This window comes from Scyliorhinus torazame, unplaced genomic scaffold, assembly GCF_047496885.1.
Source record: "Scyliorhinus torazame isolate Kashiwa2021f unplaced genomic scaffold, sScyTor2.1 scaffold_492, whole genome shotgun sequence".
Classification (NCBI taxonomy): Eukaryota; Metazoa; Chordata; class Chondrichthyes; order Carcharhiniformes; family Scyliorhinidae; genus Scyliorhinus; species Scyliorhinus torazame.
This window is the reverse complement of record NW_027308219.1, coordinates 99,298-121,556: the sequence shown is the minus strand read 5'-3', so window position 1 is coordinate 121,556 and position 22,259 is coordinate 99,298. Positions and strand designations below refer to the sequence as shown.

The window sequence follows — 22,259 nt, the reverse complement described above, 5'->3', positions numbered from 1 at the left end:
GAGGTTGAGTCTCGGGGTGCAGGTTAATTGAGGTTGAGTCCCGGGGTACATGTTAATTGAGGTTGAGTCAGGGTACAGGTTAATTGAGGCTGATTCTCGGGGCTACAGCTTAATTGACGATGTGTCACGGGCTACAGGTTAATTGAGGTTGAGTCTCGGGGTACAAGTTAATTGAGGTTGTGTCTCGGGGTACAGGTTAATTGAGTTGAGTCTCGGGGTACAGGTTAATTGCGGTTTCGTCTCGGGGTACAGGTTGATTGAGGTTGTGTCTCGGGGTACAGGTTAATTGAGGATGAATCTTGGGGTACAGGTTAATTGAGGTTGAGTCTCGGGGTACAGGTTAATTGAGGTTGAGTCTCGGGGTCCAGGTTAATTGCGGTTGCGTCTCGGGGTACAGGTTAATTGCGGTTGCCTCTCGGGGTACAGGTTATTTGAGGCTGTGTCTTGGGGTACAGGTTAATTGAGGTTGAATCTTGGGGTACAGGTTAATTGCGGTTGGATCTAGGGGTACAGGTTAATTGAGGTTGAGTCTCGGGGTACAGGTTAATTGAGGTTGAGTCTCAGGGTACAGGTTAATTGAGGTTGAGTCCCGGGGTACAGGTTAATTGAGGTTGAGTCCCGGGGTACATGTTAATTGAGGTTGTATCTCGGGGTACAGGTTAATTGAGGTTGTGTCTCGGGGTACAGGTTAATTGAGGTTGAATCTTGGGATACAGGCTAATTGAGGTGTCTCGGGGTACAGGTTAATTGAGGTTGAATCTCGGGGTACAGGTTAATTGAGCTTGAATCTCAGCGTACAGTTTAATTGAGATTGAATCTTGGGGTACAGGTTAATTGAGGTTGAATCTTGGGGTACAGGTTAATTGAGGTTGAATCTTGGAGTACAGGTTAATTGAGGTTGAGTCTCAGGGTACAGGTTAATTGCGGTTTCGTCTCGGGGTACAGGTTAATTGAGGTTGTGTCTCGGGGTACAGGTTAATTGAGGTTGAATCTTGGGGTACAGGTTAATTGAGGTTGAGTCTCGGGGTACAGGTTAATTGAGGTTGAATCTCGGCGTACAGGTTAATTGAGGTTGTGTCTCAGGGTGCAGGGAAATTGAGGTTGAATCTTGGGGTGCAGGTTAATTGAGGTTGAGTCTCGGCGTACAGGTTAATTTGAGGTTGTGTCTCGGGGTACAGGTTAATTGAAGTTAAGTCTCGGGGTACAGGTTATTTGAGGCTGTGTCTTGGGGTACAGGTTAATTGAGGTTGTGTGCGGGGCAACAGGTTAATTGAGGTTGTCTCGGGGTACAGGTCAATTGAGGTTGAGTCTCGGGGTACAGGATAATTGTGGTTGAGTCTCGGGGTACAGGTTAATGGAGGGTGAATCTCGGCGTACAGGTTAATTGAGCTTGTGTCTCGGGGTACAGGATAATTGTGGTTGAGTCTCGGGATACAGGTTAATTGAGGTTGAGTCTCGGGGTACAGGTTTATTGAGGTTATGTCCCGGGGTCCCGGTTACTGGAGGTTGAGTCCCGGGGTACAGGTTAATTGAGGTTGAGTCCCGGGGTACATGTTAATTGAGGTTGAGTCGGGGTACAGGTTAATTGAGGCTGATTCTCGGGGCTACAGGTTAATTGACGATGTGTCACGGGCTACAGGTTAATTGAGGTTGAGTCTCGGGGTACAGGTTAATTGAGGTTGTGTCTCGGGGTACAGGTTAATTGAGTTGAGTCTCGGGGTACAGGTAAATTGCGGTTTCGTCTCGGGGTACAGGTTAATTGAGGTTGTGTCTCGGGGTACAGGTTAATTGAGGATGAATCTTGGTGTACAGGTTAATTGAGGTTGAGTCTTGGGGTACAGGTTAATTGAGGTTGAGTCTCGGGGTACAGGTTAATTGAGGTTGTGTCTCGGGGTACAGGTTAATTGAGTTGAGTCTCGGGGTACATGTTAATTGAGGTTGAGTCGGGGTACAGGTTAATTGAGGCTGATTCTCGGGGCTACAGGTTAATTGACGATGTGTCACGGGCTACAGGTTAATTGAGGTTGAGTCTCGGGGTACAGGTTAATTGAGGTTGTGTCTCGGGGTACAGGTTAATTGAGTTGAGTCTCGGGGTACAGGTAAATTGCGGTTTCGTCTCGGGGTACAGGTTAATTGAGGTTGTGTCTCGGGGTACAGGTTAATTGAGGATGAATCTTGGGGTACATGTTAATTGAGGTTGAGTCTCGGGGTAAAGGTTAATTGAGGTCGAGTCTCGGGGTACAGGTTAATTGAGGTTGTGTCTCGGGGTACAGGTTAATTGAGTTGAGTCTCGGGGTACAGGTTAATTGCGGTTTCGTCTCGGGGTACAGGTTAATTGAGGTTGTGTCTCGGGGTACAGGTTAATTGAGGATGAATCTTGGGGTACAGGTTAATTGAGGTTGAGTCTCGGGGTACAGGTTAATTGAGATTGAGTCTCGGTGTCTAGGTTAATTGCGGTTGCGTCTCGGGGTACAGGTTAATTGAGGTTGTGTCTCGGGGTACAGGTTAATTGAGGTTGAATCTTGGGGTACAGGTTAATAGAGGTTGCGTCTTGGGGTACAGGTTAACTGAGGTTAAGTCTCGGGGTACAGGTTATGAGAGGCTGTCTCTTGGGGTACAGGTTAATTGAGGTTGAATCTTGGGGTACAGGTTAATTGCGGTTGGATCTAGGGGTACAGGTTAATTGAGGTTGAGTCCCGGGGTACAGGTTAATTGAGGTTCAGTCTCGGGGTACATGTTAATTGAGGTTGAGTCTCGGGGTACAGGTTAATTGAGGTTGTGTCTCGGGGTACAGGTTAATTGATGTTGAATCTTGGGATACAGGCTAATTGAGGTGTCTCGGGGTACAGGTTAATTGAGGTTGAATCTCGGGGTACAGGTTAATTGAGGTTGAATCTCAGCGTACAGTTTAATTGAGGTTGAATCTTGGGGTACAGGTTAATTGAGGTTGAATCTTGGGGTACAGGTTAATTGAGGTTGAATCTTGGAGTACAGGTTAATTGAGGTTGAGTCTCGGGGTACAGGTTAATTGAGGTTTCGTCTCGGGGTACAGGTTAATTGAGGTTGTGTCTCGGGGTACAGGTTAATTGAGGTTGAATCTTCGGGTACAGGTTAATTGGGGTTGAGTCTCAGGGTACAGGTTAATTGAGGTTGAATCTCGGCGTACAGGTTAATTGAGGTTGTGTCTCAGGGTACAGGTTAATTGAGGTTGAATCTCGGCGTACAGGTTAATTGAGGTTGAGTCTCGGGGTACAGGTTAATTGAAGTTAAGTCTCAGGGCACAGGTTATTTGAGGCTGTGTCTTGGGGTACAGGTTAATTGAGGTTGTGTCCGGGGCAACAGGTAAATTGAGGTTGAGTCTCGGGGTACAGGATAATTGAGGTTAAGACTCGGGGTACAGGTTATTTGAGGCTGTGTCTTGGGGTACAGGTTAATTGAGGTTAAATCTTCGGTTACAGGTTAATTGCGGTTGGATCTAGAGGTACAGGTTAATTGAGGTTGTGTTACGGGGTACGGGTTAATTGTGGTTGAGTCTCGGGGTACAGGTTAATTGTGGTTGTGTCTCGGGGTACAGCTTAATTGAGCTTGTGTCTCGGGGTACAGGATAATTGTGGTTGAGTCTCGGGGTACAGGTTAATGGAGGGTGAATCTCGGCGTACAGGTTAATTGAGCTTGTGTCTCGGGGTACAGGATAATTGTGGTTGAGTCTCGGGATACAGGTTAATTGAGGTTGAGTCTCGGGGTACAGGTTTATTGAGGTTATGTCCCGGGGTCCCGGTTACTGGAGGTTGAGTCCCGGGGTACAGGTTAATTGAGGTTGTGTCTCGGGGTACACGTTAATTGAGGTTGTGTCTCGGGGTACAGGATAATTGAGGTTCAGTCTCGGGGTACAGGTTAATTGAGGTTGTCTCGGGGTACAGGTCAATTGAGGTAGAATCTTGGGGTACAGGTTAATTGAGGTTGAATCTTGGGGTACAGGTTAATTGAGTTGAGTCTCGGGGTACAGGTTAATTGCGGTTTCGTCTCGGGGTACAGGTTAATTGAGGTTGTGTCCCGGGGTACAGGTTAATTGAGGTTGTGTCGCGGGGTACAGGTTAATTGAGGTTGTGTCTTGGGGTACAGGTTAATTGAGGTTGAATCTCGGGGTACAGGTTAATTGAGGTTGTCTCGGGGTACAGGTCAATTGAGGTTGAGTCTCGGGGTACAGGTTAATTGTGGTTGAGTCTCGGGGTACAGGTTAATTGAGGTTGTGTCTCGGGGTACATGTTAATTGAGGTTGTGTCTCGGGGTACAGGTTAAATCAGGTTGTGTCCCGGCGTACAGGTTAATTGAGGTTGTGTCCGGGGTCCCGGTTACCTGAGGTTGAGTCCCGGGGTACAGGTTAATTGAGGTTGTGTCCCGGGGTACAGGTTAATTGAGGTTGTGTCTCGGGGCACATGTTAATTGAGGTAGTGTCTCGGGGTTCAATTTAATTGAGGTCGAGTCTCGGGGTAAAGTTTAATTGAGGTTGAGTCTCGGGTACAGGTGAATTGAGGTTGAGTTTCGGGGTACAGGTTAATTGAGGTTGAGTCTCGGGGTACAGGTTATTTGAGGTTTTGTCTCGGGGTTCAATTTAATTGAGGTTGTCTCGGGGTACAGGTTAATTGTGGTTGAGTCTCGGGGTGCAGGTTAATTTAGGTTGAGTCTCGGGGTACAGGATAATTGCGGTTGTGTCTCGGGCTACAGGTTAATTTAGGTTGAGTCTCGGGGTACAGGATAATTGCGGTTGAGTCTCGGGGTACAGGTTAATTTAGGTTGAATCTCGGGGTACAGGATAATTGAGGTTGAGTCTCGGGGTACAGATTAATTGAGGTTGAGTCCCGGGGTACAGGTTAATTGAGGTTGAGTCCCGGGGTGCAGGTTAATTGAGGTTGAGTCCCGGGGTACATGTTAATTGAGGTTGAGTCGGGGTACAGGTGAATTGAGGCTGATTCTCGGGGCTACAGGTTAATTGACGATGTGTCACGGGCTACAGGTTAATTGAGGTTGAGTCTCGGGGTACAGGTTAATTGAGGTTGTGTCTCGGGGTACAGGTTAATTGAGTTGAGTCTCGGGGTACAGGTTAATTGCGGTTTCGTCACGGGGTACAGGTTAATTGAGGTTGTGTCTCGGGGTACAGGTTAATTGAGGATGAATCTTGGGGTACAGGTTAATTGAGGTTGAGTCTCGGGGTACAGGTTAATTGAGGTTGAGTCTCGGGGTCCAGGTTAATTGCGGTTGCGTCTCGGGGTACAGGTTAATTGAGGTTGTGTCTCGGGGTACAGGTTAATTGAGGTTGAATCTTGGGGTACAGGTTAATTGAGGTTGTGTCTTGGAGTACAGGTTAATTGAAGTTAAGTCTCGGGGTACAGGTTATTTGAGGCTGTGTCTTGGGGTACAGGTTAATTGAGGTTGAATCTTGGGGTACAGCTTAATTGCGGTTGGATCTAGGCGTACAGGTTAATTGAGGTTGAGTCTCGGGGTACAGCTTAATTGAGGTTGAGTCTCGGGGTACGGGTTAATTGTGGTTGAGTCTCGGGGTACAGGTTAATTGAGGTTGAGTCTCGGGGTACAGGATAATTGAGGTTGAGTCTCGGGGTACAGAATAATTGAGGTTGAGTCCCGGGGTACAGGTTAATTGTGGTTGTGTCCCAGCGTACAGGTTAATTGAGGTCGTGTCTCAGGGTACAGGTTAATTGAGGTCGTATCTCGGGGTACAGGTTAATTGAGGTTGTGTCTCGGGGTACAGGTTATTTGAGGCTGTGTCTCGGGGTACAGGTTAATTGAGGTTGTGTCTCGGGGTACAGGTTAATTGAGGTTGTGTCTTGGGGTACAGGTTAATTGAGGTTAAGTTTCGGGGTACAGGTTATTTGAGGCTTTGTCTTGGGGTACAGGTAAATTGAGGTTGAATCTTGGGGTACAGGTTAATTGCGGTTGGATCTAGGGGTACAGGTTAATTGAGGTTGAGTCTCGGGGTACTGGTTAATTGAGGTTGAGTCTCGGGGTACGGGTTAATTGTGGTTGATTCTCGGGGTACAGGTTAATTGAGGTTGAGTCTCTGGGCACAGGATAATTGAGGTTGAGTCTCGGGGTACAGGATAATTGAGGTTGAGTACCGGGGTACAGGTTAATTGTGGTTGTGTCCCGGCGTACAGGTTAATTGAGGTCGTGTCTCGGGGTACAGGTAAATTGAGGTGGAGTCTCGGGGTACAGGTTAATTGAGGTTGTGTCTCGGGGTACAGGTTAATTGAGGTCGAGTCTCGGGGTACAGGTTAATTGAGGTTGAGTCTCGGGGTACAGGTTAATTGAGGTTGAGTCTCGGGGTACAGGTTAATTGAGGTTGAGTCTCGGGGTACAGGTTAATTGAGGTTGTGTCTCGGGGTACACGTTAATTGAGGTTGTGTCTTGGGGTACAGGTTAATTGAGGTTGAGTCTCGGGGTACAGGTTAATTGAGGTTGTCTCGGGGTACAGGTCAATTGAGGTTGTGTCTTGGGGTACAGGTTAATTGAGGTTGAGTCTCGGGGTACAGGTTAATTGAGGTTGAGTCTCGGGGTACAGGTTAATTGAGGTTGAGTCTCGGGGTACAGGTTAATTGAGATTGTGTCTCGGGGTACAGGTTATTTGAGGCTGTGTCTCGGGGTACAGGTTAATTGAGGTTGTGTCTCAGGGTACAGGTTAATTGAGGTTGTGTCTTGGGGTACAGGTTAATTGAGGTTGTCTCGGGGTACAGGTCAATTGAGGTTGAGTCTCGGGGTACAGGTTAATTGTGGTTGAGTCTCGGGGTACGGGTTAATTGTGGTTGAGTTTCGGGGTACAGGTTAATTGAGGTTGAGTCTCTGGGCACAGGATAATTGAGGTTGAGTCTCGGGGTACAGGATAATTGAGGTTGAGTCTCGGGGTACAGGATAATTGAGGTTGAGTACCGGGGTACAGGTTAATTGTGGTTGTGTCCCGGCGTACAGGTTAATTGAGGTCGTGTCTCGGGGTACAGGTAAATTGAGGTTGAGTCTCGGGGTACAGGTTAATTGAGGCTGTGTCTCGGGGTACAGGTTAATTGAGGTTGAGTCTCGGGGTACAGGTTAATTGAGGTTGAGTCTCGGGGTACAGGTTAATTGAGGTTGAGTCTCGGGGTACAGGTTAATTGAGGTTGAGTCTCGGGGTACAGGCTAATTGAGGTTGTGTCTCGGGGTACACGTTAATTGAGGTTGTGTCTTGGGGTACAGGTTAATTGAGGTTGAGTCTCGGGGTACAGGTTAATTGAGGTTGTCTCGGGGTACAGGTCAATTGAGGTTGAGTCTCGGGGTACAGGTTAATTGTGGTTGAGTCTCGGGGTACAGGTTAATTGAGGTTGTGTCCCGGGGTACAGGTTAATTGAGGTTGTGTCCCGGGTACAGGTTAATTGAGGTTGTGTCTCGGGGTACAGGTTAATTGAGGTTGTGTCTTGGGGTACAGGTTAATTGAGGTTGAGTCTCGGGGTACAGGTTAATTGAGGTTGTCTCGGTGTACAGGTCAATTGAGGTTGTGTCTTGGGGTACAGGTTAATTGAGGTTGAGTCTCGGGGTACAGGTTAATTGAGGTTTTGTCTCGGGGTACATGTTAATTGAGGTTGTGTCTCGGGGTACAGATTAAATGAGGTTGTGACCCGGCGTACAGGTTAATTGAGGTTGTGTCCCGGCGTCCCGGTTACTTGAGGTTGAGTCCCGGGGCTACAGGTTAATTGACGATGTTTCACGGGCTACAGGTTAATTGAGGTTGAGTCTCGGGGTACAGGTTAATTGAGGTTGTGTCTCGGGGTCCAGGTTAATTGAGGTTGAATCTCGGCGTACAGGTTAATTGAGGTTGTGTCTCGGGGTACAGGTTAATTGAGGTTGAATCTTGGGATACAGACTAATTGAGTTGTCTCGGGGTAGAGGATAATTGAGGTTGAGTCCCGGGGTACAGGTTAATTGTGGTTGTGTCCCGGCGTACAGGTTAATTGAGGTCGTGTCTCGGGGTACAGGTTAATTGAGGTCGTATCTCGGGGTACAGGTTAATTGAGGTTGTGTCTCGGGGTACAGGTTAATTGAGGTTGAGTCTCGGGGTACAGGTTAATTGAGGTTGTGTCTCGGGGTACATGTTAATTGAGGTTGTGTCTCGGGGTACAGGTTAAATGAGGATGTGTCTCGGCGTACAGGTTAATTGAGGTTGTGTCCCAGGGTCCCGGTTACTTGAGGTTGAGTCCCGGGGTACAGGTTAATTGAGGTTGTGTCTCGGGGTTCAATTTAATTGAGGTTGAGTCTCGGGTACAGGTTAATTGAGGTTGAGTTTCGGGGTACAGGTTAATTGAGGTTGAGTCTCGGGGTACAGGTTAATTGAGGTTGAGTCTCGGGGTACAGGTTAATTGAGGTTTTGTCTCGGGGTTCAATCTAATTGACGTTGAGTCTCGGGGTACAGATTAATTGAGGTCGAGTCTCGGCTTACATGTTAATTGAGGTCGAGTCTCGGGGTGCAGGTTAATTGAGGTTGAGTTCCGGGGTACAGGTTAATTGAGGTTGAGTCTCTGGGCACAGGATAATTGAGGTTGAGTCTCGGGGTACAGGATAATTGGGGTTGAGTACCGGGGTACAGGTTAATTGTGGTTGTGTCCCGGCGTACAGGTTAATTGAGGTCGTGTCTCGGGGTACAGGTAAATTGAGGTTGAGTCTCGGGGTACAGGTTAATTGAGGTTGTGTCTCGGGGTACAGGTTAATTGAGGTAGAGTCTCGGGGTACAGGTTAATTGAGGTTGAGTCTCGGGGTACAGGTTAATTGAGGTTGAGTCTCGGGGTACAGGTTAATTGAGGTTGAGTCTCGGGGTACAGGTTAATTGAGGTTGTGTCTCGGGGTACAGGTTATTTGAGGCTGTGTCTCGGGGTACAGGTTAATTGAGGTTGTGTCTCGGGGTACCGGTTAATTGAGGTTGTGTCTCGGGGTACAGGTTAATTGAGGTTGTGTCCCGGGGTACAGGTTAATTGAGGTTGTGTCCCGGGGTCCCGGTTACTGGAGGTTGAGTCCCGGGCTACAGGTTAATTGAGGCTGTGTCTCGGGGTACAGGTTAATTGAGGTTGTGTCTCGGGGTACAGGTTAATTGAGGTTGAGTCTCGGGGTACAGGTTAATTGAGGTTGAGTCTCGGGGTACAGGTTAATTGAGGTTGAGTCTCGGGGTACAGGTTAATTGAGGTTGTGTCTCGGGGTACAGGTTATTTGAGGCTGTGTCTCGGGGTACAGGTTAATTGAGGTTGTGTCTCGGGGTACCGGTTAATTGAGGTTGTGTCTCGGGGTACAGGTTAATTGAGGTTGTGTCCCGGGGTACAGGTTAATTGAGGTTGTGTCCCGGGTTCCCGGTTACTGGAGGTTGAGTCCCGGGGTACAGGTTAATTGAGGTTGAGTCTCGGGGTACAGGTTAATTGAGGTTGTCTCGGGGTACAGGTCAATTGAGGTTGAGTCTCGGGGTACAGGTTAATTGTGGTTGAGACTCGGGGTACAGGTTAATTGAGGTTGTGTCCCGGGGTACAGGTTAATTGAGGTTGTGTCCCGGGTACAGGTTAATTGAGGTTGTGTCTCGGGGTACAGGTTAATTGAGGTTGTGTCTTGGGGTACAGGTTAATTGAGGTTGAGTCTCGGGGTACAGGTTAATTGAGGTTGTCTCGGGGTACAGGTCAATTGAGGTTGAGTCTCGGGGTACAGGTTAATTGTGGTTGAGTCTCGGGGTACAGGTTAATTGAGGTTTTGTCTCGGGGTACATGTTAATTGAGGTTGTGTCTCGGGGTACAGATTAAATGAGGTTGTGTCCCGGCGTACAGGTTAATTGAGGTTGTGTCCCGGCGTCCCGGTTACTTGAGGTTGAGTCCCGGGGCTACAGGTTAATTGACGATGTGTCACGGGCTACAGGTTAATTGAGGTTGAGTCTCGGGGTACAGGTTAATTGAGGTTGTGTCTTGGGGTCCAGGTTAATTGAGGTTGAATCTCGGCGTACAGGTTAATTGAGGTTGTGTCTCGGGGTACAGGTTAATTGAGGTTGAATCTTGGGTTACAGACTAATTGAGTTGTCTCGGGGTACAGGATAATTGAGGTTGAGTCCCGGGGTACAGGTTAATTGTGGTTGTGTCCCGGCGTACAGGTTAATTGAGGTCGTGTCTCGGGGTACAGGTTAATTGAGGTCGTATCTCGGGGTACAGTTTAATTGAGGTTGTGTCTCGGGGTACAGGTTAATTGAGGTTGAGTCTCGGGGTACAGGTTAATTGAGGTTGTGTCTCGGGGTACATGTTAATTGAGGTTGTGTCTCGGGGTACAGGTTAAATGAGGATGTGTCTCGGCGTACAGGTTAATTGAGGTTGTGTCCCGGGGTCCCGGTTACTTGAGGTTGAGTCCCGGGGTACAGGTTAATTGAGGTTGTGTCTCGGGGTTCAATTTAATTGAGGTTGAGTCTCGGGTACAGGTTAATTGAGGTTGAGTTTCGGCGTACAGGTTAATTGAGGTTGAGTCTCGGGGAACAGGTTAATTGAGGTTGAGTCTCGGGGTACAGGATAATTGTGGTTGAGTCTCGGGGTACAGGTTAATTGAGGTTGAGTCTCGGGGTACAGGTTAATTGAGGTTTTGTCTCGGGGTTCAATTTAATTGACGTTGAGTCTCGGGGTACAGATTAATTGAGGTCGAGTCTCGGCTTACATGTTAATTGAGGTCGAGTCTCGGGGTGCAGGTTAATTGAGGTTGAGTCCCGGGGTACAGGTTAATTGACGTTGAGTCCCTGGGTACATGTTAATTGAGGTTGAGTCTCGGGGTACAGGTTAATTGAGGCCGATTCTCGGGGCTACAGGTTAATTGACGATGTGTCACGGGCTACAGGTTAATTGAGGTTGTGTCTCGGGGTACAGGTTCATTGAGGTTGTGTCTCGGGGTACAGGTAAATTGAGGTTGAGTCTCGGGGTACAGGTTAATTGAGGTTGTGTCTCGGGGTACAGGTTAATTGAGGTTGAATCTCGGCATACAGGTTAATTGAGGTTGTGTCTCGGGGTACAGGTTAATTGAGGTTGAATCTTGGGGTATAGGTTAATTGAGGTTGAATCTTGGGGTACAGGTTAATTGAGGTTGAATCTTGGAGTACAGGTTAATTGAGGTAGAGTCTCGGCGTACAGGTTAATTGAGGTTGAATCTTGGGTTACAGGTTAATTGAGGTTGAATCTTGGAGTACAGGTTAATTGAGGTAGAGTCTCGGGGTACAGGTTAATTGCGGTTTCGTCTCGGGGTACAGGTTAATTGAGGTTGTGTCTCGGGGTACAGGTTAATTGAGGTTGAATCTTGGGGTACAGGTTAATTGAGGTTGAGTCTCGGGGTACAGGTTAATTGAGGTTGAGTCTCGGGGTCCAGGTTAATTGCGGTTGCGTCTCGGGGTACAGCTTAATTGAGGTTGTGTCTCGGGGTACAGGTTAATTGATGTTGAATCTTGGGGTACAGGTTAATTGAGGTTGTGTCTTTGGGTACAGGTTAATTGAGGTTAAGTCTCGGGGTACAGGTTATTTGAGGCTGTGTCTTGGGGTACAGGTTAATTGAGGTTGAATCTTGGGGTACAGGTTAATTGTGGTTGGATCTAGGAGTACAGGTTAATTGAGGTTGAGTCTCGGGGTACAGGTTAATTGAGGTTGAGTCTCAGGGTACGGGTTAATTGTGGTTGAGTCTCGGGGTACAGGTTAATTGAGGTTGAGTCTCTGGGTACAGGATAATTGAGGTTGAGTCTCGGGGTACAGGATAATTGAGGTTGAGTCCCGGGGTACAGGTTAATTGTGGTTGTGTCCCGGCGTACAGGTTAATTGAGGTCGTGTTTCGGGGTACAGGTTAATTGAGGTCGTATCTCGGGGTACAGGTTAATTGAGGTTGTGTCTCGGGGTACAGGTTAATTGAGGTTGAATCTCGGGGTACAGGTTAATTGAGGTTGAGTCTCAGGGTACAGGTTAATTGAGGCTGAGTCTCGGGGTACAGGTTAATTGAGGTTGTGTCTCGGGGTACAGGTTATTTGAGGCTGTATCTCGGGGTACAGGTTAATTGAGGTTGTGTCTCGGGGTACAGGTTAATTGAGGTTGTGTCCCGGCGTACAGGTTAATTGATGTTGTGTCTCGGGGTACAGGTTAATTGAGGTTGTGTCTCGGGGTACAGGTTAATTGAGGTTGAGTCTCGGGGTACAGGTTAATTGAGGTTGTGTCTCGGGGTACATGTTAATTGAGGTTGTGTCTCGGGGTACAGGTTAATTGAGGTTGTGTCTCGGGGTACCGGTTAATTGAGGTTGAGTCCCGGGGTACAGGTTAATTAAGGTTGTGTCTCGGAATACAGGTTAATTGAGGTTGAGTCTCGGGGTACAGGTTAATTGCGGTTGTGTCTCAACGTACAGAATAATTGAGGTTGTGTCTCGGGGTACAGGATAATTGAGGTTGTCTCGGGGTACAGTTTAATTGAGGTTGTGTCTCGGCTACAGGTTAATTGAGGTCGAGTCTCGGAGTACAGGTTAATTGAGGTGGAATCTCAGGGTACAGGTTAATTGTGGTTGTGTCCCAGGGTACAGGTTAATTGTGGATGAGTCTCGAGGTACAGGTTAATTGAGATCGAGTCCCGGGGTATAGGTTAATTGAGGTTGTGTCCCGGGTACAGGTTAATTGAGGTTGTGACTCGGGGTACAGGTTAATTGAGGTTGTGTCTCGGGGTACAGGTTAATTGAGGTTGAGTCTCGGGGTACAGGTTAATTGAGGTTGTGTCCCGGGGTCCAGGTTAATTGAGGTTGAGTTTCGGGGTACCGGATAATTGAGGTTGTGTTCGGGGTATAGGTTAATTGAGGTTAGTCTCTGGGTACAGGTTAATTGAGGTTGAGTCTCGGGATACAGGTTAATTGAGGTTGTGTCTCGGGGTACAGGTTAATTGAGGTTGTGTCTCGGGGTACTGGTTAATTGAGGTTGAGTCTCGGGGTACAGGTTAATTGAGGTTGAGTCTCGGGGTACAGGTTAATTGAGGTTGAGTCTCGGGGTACAAGTTAATTGAGGTTGAGTCTCGGGGTATAGGTTAATTGAGGTTGAGTCTCGGGGTACAGGTAAATTGAGGTTGAGTCTCGGGGTACAGGTTGATTGAGGTTGAGTCGCGGGGTACAGGTTAATTGAGGTTGAGTCTCGGGGTACAGAATAATTGAGGTTGAGTCTCGGGGTACAGGTTAATTGAGGTTGAGTCTCGGGGTACAGGTTAATTGAGGTTGAGTCTCGGGGTACAGGATAATTGAGCTTGTGTCTCGGGTACAGGATAATTTAGGTTGAGTCTCGGGCTACAGGTTAATTGAGGTTGAGTCTCGGGGTACATGTTAATTGAGGTTGTGTCCCGGGGTACAGGTTAATTGAGGTTGTGTCCCGGGATACAGGTTAATTGAGGATGAGTCTCGGGGTACAGGTTAATTGAGGTTGTGTCTCAGGGTACAGGTTAATTGAGGTTGTGTCCCGGGGTACAGGTTAATTGAGGATGAGTCTCGGGGTACAGGATAATTGAGGTTGAGTCTCGGGGTACAGGTTAATTGTGGTTGTGTCTCGGGGTACAGGTTAATTGCGGTTGTGTCTCGGGGTACAGGTTAATTGAGGTTGTGTCCTGGGGTACAGGTTAATTGAGGATGAGTCTCGGGGTACAGGTTAATTGTGGTTGTGTCTCGGGATACAGGTTAATTGAGGTTGAGTCTCGGGGTACAGGTTAATTGAGGTTGTGTCTCGGGTCCTGGTTAATTGAGGTCATGTCTCGGGGTACAGGATAATTGTGGTCGAGTCTCGGGGTACAGGTTAATTGTGGTTGAGTCTCGGGGTACAGGTTAATTGAAGTTGAGTCTCGGGGTACAGGTTAATTGCGGTTGAGTCTCAGGGTAACAGAATAATTGAGGTTGTGTCTCGGGGTACAGAATTATTGAGGTTGTGTCTCGGGGTACAGTTTAATTGACGTTGAATCTCGGGTACAGGTTAAGTGAGGTTGAGTCTCGGGGTACAGGTTAATTGAGGATGAGTCTCGGGGTACAGGTTAATTGTGGTTGTGTCTCGGGGTACAGGTTAATTGAGGTTGAGTCTCGGGGTACAGGTTAATTGAGGTTGTGTCTCGGGTCCTGGTTAATTGAGGTAATGTCTCGGGGTACAGGATAATTGTGGTTGAGTCTCGGGGTACAGGTTAATTGTGGTTGAGTCTCGGGTACAGGTTAAGTGAGGTTGAGTCTCGGGGTACAGGATAATTGAGGTTGAGTCTCGGGGTACAGATTAATTGAGGTTGAGTCTCGGGGTACAGATTAATTGAGGTTGAGTCTCGAGGTACAGGTTAAGTGAGGTTGAGTCTCGGGGTACAGGTTAATTGAGGTTGAGTCTCGGGGTAGAGGATAATTGAGGTTGAGTCTCGGGGTACAGGTTAATTGAGGTTGAGTCTCGGGGTACAGGATAATTGAGGTTTAGTCTTGGGGTACAGAATAATTGAGGTTGTGTCTCGGGGTACAGTTTAATTGACGTTGAGTCTCGGGGTACAGGTTAATTGAGGTTGAGTCTCGGGGTACAAGTTAATTGAGGTTGAGTCTCGGGGTATAGGTTAATTGAGGTTGAGTCTCGGGGTACAGGTAAATTGAGGTTGAGTCTCGGGGTACAGGTTGATTGAGGTTGAGTCGCGGGGTACAGGTTAATTGAGGTTGAGTCTCGGGGTACAGAATAATTGAGGTTGAGTCTCGGGGTACAGGTTAATTGAGGTTGAGTCTCGGGGTACAGGTTAATTGAGGTTGAGTCTCGGGGTACAGGATAATTGAGCTTGTGTCTCGGGGTACAGGATAATTTAGGTTGAGTCTCGGGGTACAGGTTAATTGAGGTTGAGTCTCGGGGTACATGTTAATTGAGGTTGTGTCCCGGGGTACAGGTTAATTGAGGTTGTGTCCCGGGATACAGGTTAATTGAGGATGAGTCTCGGGGTACAGGTTAATTGAGGTTGTGTCTCAGGGTACAGGTTAATTGAGGTTGTGTCCCGGGGTACAGGTTAATTGAGGATGAGTCTCGGGGTACAGGATAATTGAGGTTGAGTCTCGGGGTACAGGTTAATTGTGGTTGTGTCTCGGGGTACAGGTTAATTGCGGTTGTGTCTCGGGGTACAGGTTAATTGAGGTTGTGTCCTGGGGTACAGGTTAATTGAGGATGAGTCTCGGGGTACAGGTTAATTGTGGTTGTGTCTCGGGGTACAGGTTAATTGAGGTTGAGTCTCGGGGTACAGGTTAATTGAGGTCGTGTCTCGGGTCCTGGTTAATTGAGGTCATGTCTCGGGGTACAGGATAATTGTGGTTGAGTCTCGGGGTACAGGTTAATTGTGGTTGAGTCTCGGGGTACAGGTTAATTGAAGTTGAGTCTCGGGGTACAGGTTAATTGCGGTTGAGTCTCGGGGTACAGGGTAATTGAGGTTGAGTCTCGGGGTACAGGTTAATTGAGGTTGTGTCTCGGGGTACAGGATAATTGAGGTTGAGTCTCGGGGTACAGGTTAATTTGGGTTGTGTCTCGGGGTACAGGATAATTGAGGTTGAGTCTCGGGGTACAGGATAATTGAGGTTGAGTCTCGGGGTACAGGTTAATTGAGCTTGTGTCTCGGGGTACAGGATAATTGAGTTTGTGTCTCGGTGTACAGGTTAATTGTGGTTGAGTCTTGGGGTACAGAATAATTGAGGTTGAGACTCTGGGTACAGTTTAATTGTGGTTGAGTCTCGGGGTACAGAATAATTGAGGTTCTGTCTCGGGGTACAGGATAATTGAGCTTGTGTCTCGGGGTACAGGTTAATTGAGGTTGTGTCCCGGGGTACAGGTTAATTGAGGTTGAGTCTCAGGGTACAGAATAATTGAGGTTGTGTCTCGGGGTACAGAATTATTGAGGTTGTGTCTCGGGGTACAGTTTAATTGACGTTGAGTCTCGGGTACAGCTTAAGTGAGGTTGAGTCTCGGGGTACAGGTTAATTGAGGATGAGTCTCGGGGTACAGGTTAATTGTGGTTGTGTCTCGGGGTACAGGTTAATTGAGGTTGAGTCTCGGGGTACAGGTTAATTGAGGTTGTGTCTCGGGTCCTGGTTAATTGAGGTCATGTCTCGGGGTACAGGATAATTGTGGTTGAGTCTCGGGGTACAGGTTAATTGTGGTTGAGTCTCGGGGTACAGGTTAATTGAAGTTGAGTCTCGGGGTACAGGTTAATTGCGGTTGAGTCTCGGGGTACAGGGTAATTGAGGTTGAGTCTCGGGGTACAGGTAAATTGAGGTTGTGTCTCGGGGTACAGGATAATTGAGGTTGAGTCTCGGGGTACAGGTTAATTTGGGTTGTGTCTCGGGGTACAGGATAATTGAGGTTGAGTCTCGGGGTACAGGATAATTGAGGTTGAGTCTCGGGGTACAGGTTAATTGAGCTTGTGTCTCGGGGTACAGGATAATTGAGTTTGTGTCTCGGTGTACAGGTTAATTGTGGTTGAGTCTTGGGGTACAGAATAATTGAGGTTGAGACTCTGGGTACAGTTTAATTGTGGTTGAGTCTCGGGGTACAGAATAATTGAGGTTGTGTCTCGGGGTACAGGATAATTGAGCTTGTGTCTCGGGGTACAGGTTAATTGAGGTTGTGTCCCGGGGTACAGGTTAATTGAGGTTGAGTCTCAGGGTACAGAATAATTGAGGTTGTGTCTCGGGGTACAGAATTATTGAGGTTGTGTCTCGGGGTACAGTTTAATTGACGTTGAGTCTCGGGTACAGGTTAAGTGAGGTTGAGTCTCGGGGTACAGGATAATTGAGGTTGAGTCTCGGGGTACAGATTAATTGAGGTTGAGTCTCGGGGTACAGATTAATTGAGGTTGAGTCTCGAGGTACAGGTTAAGTGAGGTTGAGTCTCGGGGTACAGGTTAATTGAGGTTGAGTCTCGGGGTAGAGGATAATTGAGGTTGAGTCTCGGGGTACAGGTTAATTGAGGTTGAGTCTCGGGGTACAGGATAATTGAGGTTGAGTCTTGGGGTACAGAATAATTGAGGTTGTGTCTCGGGGTACAGTTTAATTGACGTTGAGTCTCGGGTACAGGTTAAGTGAGGTTGAGTCTCGGGGTACAGGATAATTGAGGTTGAGTCTCGGGGTACAGAGTAATTGAGGTTGAGTCTCGGGGTACAGATTAATTGAGGTTGAGTCTCGAGGTACAGGTTAAGTGAGGTTGAGTCTCGGGGTACAGGATAATTGCGGTTGAGTCTCGGGGTACAGGTTAATTGAGGTTGAGTCTCGGGGTACAGGATAATTGAGGTTGAGTCTCGGGCTACCCGATAATTGAGGTTGTGTCTCGGGGTACAGGATAATTGAGGTTGAGCCTCGGGGTACAGGTTAATTTAGGTTGAGTCTCGGGGTACAGGTTAATTGAGGGTGAGTCTCGGGCTACAGGATAATTGAGGTTGAGTCTGGGGGTACAGGTTAATTGAGGTTGAGTCTCAGGGTACAGGATAATTGCGGTTGAGTCTCGGGGTACAGGTTAATTGAGGTTGAGTCTCGGGGTAGAGGATAATTGAGGTTGAGTCTCGGGGTACAGGTTAATTGAGGTTGAGTCTCGGGGTACAGGATAATTGAGGTTGTGTCTCGGGGTAAAGGATAATTGAGGTTGTGTCTCGGGGTACAGGTTAATTGCGGTTGAGTCTTGGGGTACAGGTTAATTGAGGTTGTGTCTCGGGGTACAGGTTAATTTGGGTTGTGTCTCGGGGTACAGGATAATTGAGGTTGAGTCTCGGGGTACAGGATAATTGAGGTTGAGTCTCGGGGTACAGGATAATTGAGGTTGAGTCTCGGGGTACAGGATAATTGAGGTTGAGTCTCGGGGTACAGGATAATTGAGGTTGAGTCTCGGGGTACCCGATAATTCAGGGGGCGGTGTCGAGATATCGGAGAAGCTGGCGCGCGGTCAGACAGTGCGTGCGCGGCGGGGGTTTGGCAGTGACGATCCCATGATTCACGATGCCTCTTCTTACGCCCCCTCCCACGCCCCACCCGCCCGGGCCACGCACTCCCGAATACTCCATCGCCCACCGTCGCGCCACCCCGCACAGCTGATGCTGAAACGCAGGATGGCCCGCGAGGAGGAGGAGGAGGAGGCCGAGGCGGAGAGGTGGGGGCAAGCGGGAGGAGGAGGGGTCGCGGAGCGGACCCTCTTGAGGGCGAGCAAGGAACAGCGGTGGAAGAGCGACGGCAAGAGCGACGAGGAGCCGCACAGGCGCGGCTCCTGGGAGGAGACGGAGGCGGAACTACAACAGGTGCGGGCTGGGAGATGGGTGGGGGCGTATGTGTCAGTCCTCAACATTCACACCAGCCAGGGACCTGCGGAGGGTACTCACTCGAAACCCTCAGCACGGGGTTAGATACAGAGTAAAGCTCCCTCTACACTGTCCCCATCAAACACTCCCAGGACAGGTACAGCACGGGGTTAGATACAGAATAAAGCTCCCTCTACACTGTCCCCATCAAACACTCCCAGGACAGGTACAGCACGGGGTTCGATACAGAGTAAAGCTCCCTCTACACTGTCCCCACCAAACACTCCCAGGACAGGTACAGTATGGGGTTAGATACAGAGTAAAGCTCTCTCGACACTGTCCCCATCAAACACTCCCAGGACAGGTACAGCACGGGGTTAGATACAGAGTAAAGCTCCCACTACACTGTCCCCATCAAACACTCCCAGGACAGGTACAGTACGGGGATAGATACAGAGTAAAGCTCCCTCTACACTGTCCCCATCAAACACTCCCAGGACAGGTACAGTACGGGGTTAGACACAGAGTAAAGCTACCTCTACACTGTCCCCATCAAACACTCCCAGGACAGGTACAACACGGGGTTAGATACAGAGTAAAGCTCCCTCTACACTGTCCCCATCAAACACTCCCAGGACAGGTACAACACGGGGTTAGATACAGAGTAAAGCTCCCTCTACACTGTCCCCATCAAACACTCCCAGGACAGGTACAGCACAGGGTTAGATACAGAGTAAAGCTCCCTCTACACTGTCCCCATCAAACACTCCCAGGACAGGTACAGCACGGGGTTAGATAGAGAGTAAAGCTCCCTCTACACTGTCCCCATCAAACATTCCCAGGACAGGTGCAGCACAGGGTTAGATACAGAGTAAAGCTCCCGCTACACTGTCCCCATCAAACACTCCCAGGACAGGTACAGCACGGGGTTAGATGCAGAGTAAAGTTCCCTCTACACTGTCCCCATCAAACACTCCCAGGACAGGTACAGCACGAGGTTGGATACAGAGTAAAGCTCCCTCTACACTGTCCCCATCAAACACTCCCAGGACAGGTACAGCACGGGGTCAGATACAGAGTAAAGCTCCCTCTACACTGTCCCCGTCAAACACTCCCAGGACAGGTACAGCACGGGGTTAGATACAGAGTAAAGCTCCCTCTACACTGTCCCCATCAAACACTCCCAGACAGGTACAGCACGGGGTTCGATACAGAGTAAAGCTCCCTCTACACTGTCCCCACCAAACACTCCCAGGACAGGTACAGTATGGGGTTAGATACAGAGTAAAGCTCCCTCGACACTGTCCCCATCAAACACTCCCAGGACAGGTACAGCACGGGGTTAGATACAGAGTAAAGCTCCCTCTACACTGTCCCCATCAAACACTCCCAGGACAGGTACAGCACGGGGTTAGATACAGAGTAAAGCTCCCTCTACACTGTCCCCATCAAACACTCCCAGGACAGATACAGCACGGGGTTAGATACAGAGTAAAGCTCCCTCTACACTGTCCCCATCAAACACTCCCAGGACAGGAACAGCACGGGGTTAGATACAGAGTAAAGCTCCCTCTACACTGTCCCCATCAAACATTCCCAGGACAGGGAGAGCACGGGGTTAGATACAGAGTAAAGCTCCCACTACACTGTCCCCATCAAACACTCCCAGGACAGGTAGAGTACGGGGTTAGATACAGAGTAAAGCTCCCTCTACACTGTCCCCATCAAACACTCCCAGGACAGGTACAGTACGGGGTTAGATACAGAGCAAAGCTCCCTCTACACTGTCCCCATCAAACACTCCCAGGACAGGTACAACACGGGGTTAGATACAGAGTAAAGCTCCCTCTACACTGTCCCCATCAAACACTCCCAGGACAGGTACAACACGGGGTTAGATACAGAGTAAAGCTCCCTCTACACTGTCCCCATCAAAAACTCCCAGGACAGGTACAGCACAGGGTTAGATACAGAGTAAAGCTCCCTCTACACTGTCCCCATCAAACACTCCCAGGACAGGTACAGCACGGGGTTAGATAGAGAGTAAAGCTCCCTCTACACTGTCCCCATCAAACATTCCCAGGACAGGTGCAGCACAGGGTTAGATCCGGAGTAAAGCTCCCGCTACACTGTCCCCATCAAACACTCCCAGGACAGGTACAGCACGGGGTTAGATGCAGAGTATAGTTCCCTCTACACTGTCCCCATCAAACACTCCCAGGACAGGTACAGCACGAGGTTGGATACAGAGTAAAGCCCCCTCTACACTGTCGCCATCAAACACTCCCAGGACAGGTACAGCACGGGGTCAGATACAGAGTAAAGCTCCCTCTACACTGTCCCCGTCAAACACTCCCAGGACAGGTACAGCACGGGGTTAGATACAGAGTAAAGCTCCCTCTACACTGTCCCCATCAAACACTCCCAGACAGGTACAGCACGGGGTTCGATACAGAGTAAAGCTCCCTCTACACTGTCCCCACCAAACACTCCCAGGACAGGTACAGTATGGGGTTAGATACAGAGTAAAGCTCCCTCGACACTGTCCCCATCAAACACTCCCAGGACAGGTACAGCACGGGGTTAGATACAGAGTAAAGCTCCCTCTACACTGTCCCCATCAAACACTCCCAGGACAGGTACAGCACGGGGTTAGATACAGAGTAAAGCTCCCTCTACACTGTCCCCATCAAACACTCCCAGGACAGATACAGCACGGGGTTAGATACAGAGTAAAGCTCCCTCTACACTGTCCCCATCAAACACTCCCAGGACAGGAACAGCACGGGGTTAGATACAGAGTAAAGCTCCCTCTACACTGTCCCCATCAAACATTCCCAGGACAGGGAGAGCACGGGGTTAGATACAGAGTAAAGCTCCCACTACACTGTCCCCATCAAACACTCCCAGGACAGGTAGAGTACGGGGTTAGATACAGAGTAAAGCTCCCTCTACACTGTCCCCATCAAACACTCCCAGGACAGGTACAGTACGGGGTTAGATACAGAGCAAAGCTCCCTCTACACTGTCCCCATCAAACACTCCCAGGACAGGTACAACACGGGGTTAGATACAGAGTAAAGCTCCCTCTACACTGTCCCCATCAAACACTCCCAGGACAGGTACAACACGGGGTTAGATACAGAGTAAAGCTCCCTCTACACTGTCCCCATCAAAAACTCCCAGGACAGGTACAGCACAGGGTTAGATACAGAGTAAAGCTCCCTCTACACTGTCCCCATCAAACACTCCCAGGACAGGTACAGCACGGGGTTAGATAGAGAGTAAAGCTCCCTCTACACTGTCCCCATCAAACACTCCCAGGACAGGTACAGCACGGGGTCAGATACAGAGTAAAGCTCCCTCTACACTGTCCCCATCAAACACTCCCAGGACTGGTACAGCACGGTGTTAGATACAGAGTAAAGCTCCCTCTACACTGTCCCCATCAAACACTCCCAGGACAGGTACAGCATGGGGTTAGATACAGAGTAAAGCTCCCTCTACACTGCCCCATCAAACACTCCCAGGACAGGTACAGCACGGGGTTAGATACAGAGTAAAGCTCCCTCTACACTGTCCCCATCAAACACTCCCAGGACAGGTACAGCACGGTGTTAGATACAGAGTAAAGCTCCCTCTACACTGTCCCCATCAAACACTCCCAGGACAGGTACAGCACGGGGTTAGATACAGAGTAAAGCTCCCTCTGCACTGTCCCCATCAAACACTCCCAGGACAGGTACAGCACGGGGTTAGATACAGAGTAAAGCTCCCTCTGCACTGTCCCCATCAAACACTCCCAGGACAGGTACAGAACGGGGTTCGATACAGAGTAAAGCTCCCTCTGCACTGTCCCCATCAAACACTCCCTGGACAGGTACAGCACGGGGTTAGATACAGAGTAAAGCTCCCTCTACACTGTCCCCATCAAACACTCCCAGGACAGG

General features: G+C 48.9%; 1 protein-coding gene across 1 annotated transcript in view; it reads left to right on the top strand.

Annotated features, from left to right (window-relative positions):
* The window catches only part of LOC140406356 (histone deacetylase 4-like), an 84,440-nt gene that overhangs the window by 26,759 nt on the left and 35,422 nt on the right, over window positions 1–22,259 (top strand). The window contains 1 exon segment of the mRNA XM_072494454.1: window positions 18,106–18,309. Coding sequence (XP_072350555.1) covers window positions 18,106–18,309 — 204 coding nt within the window.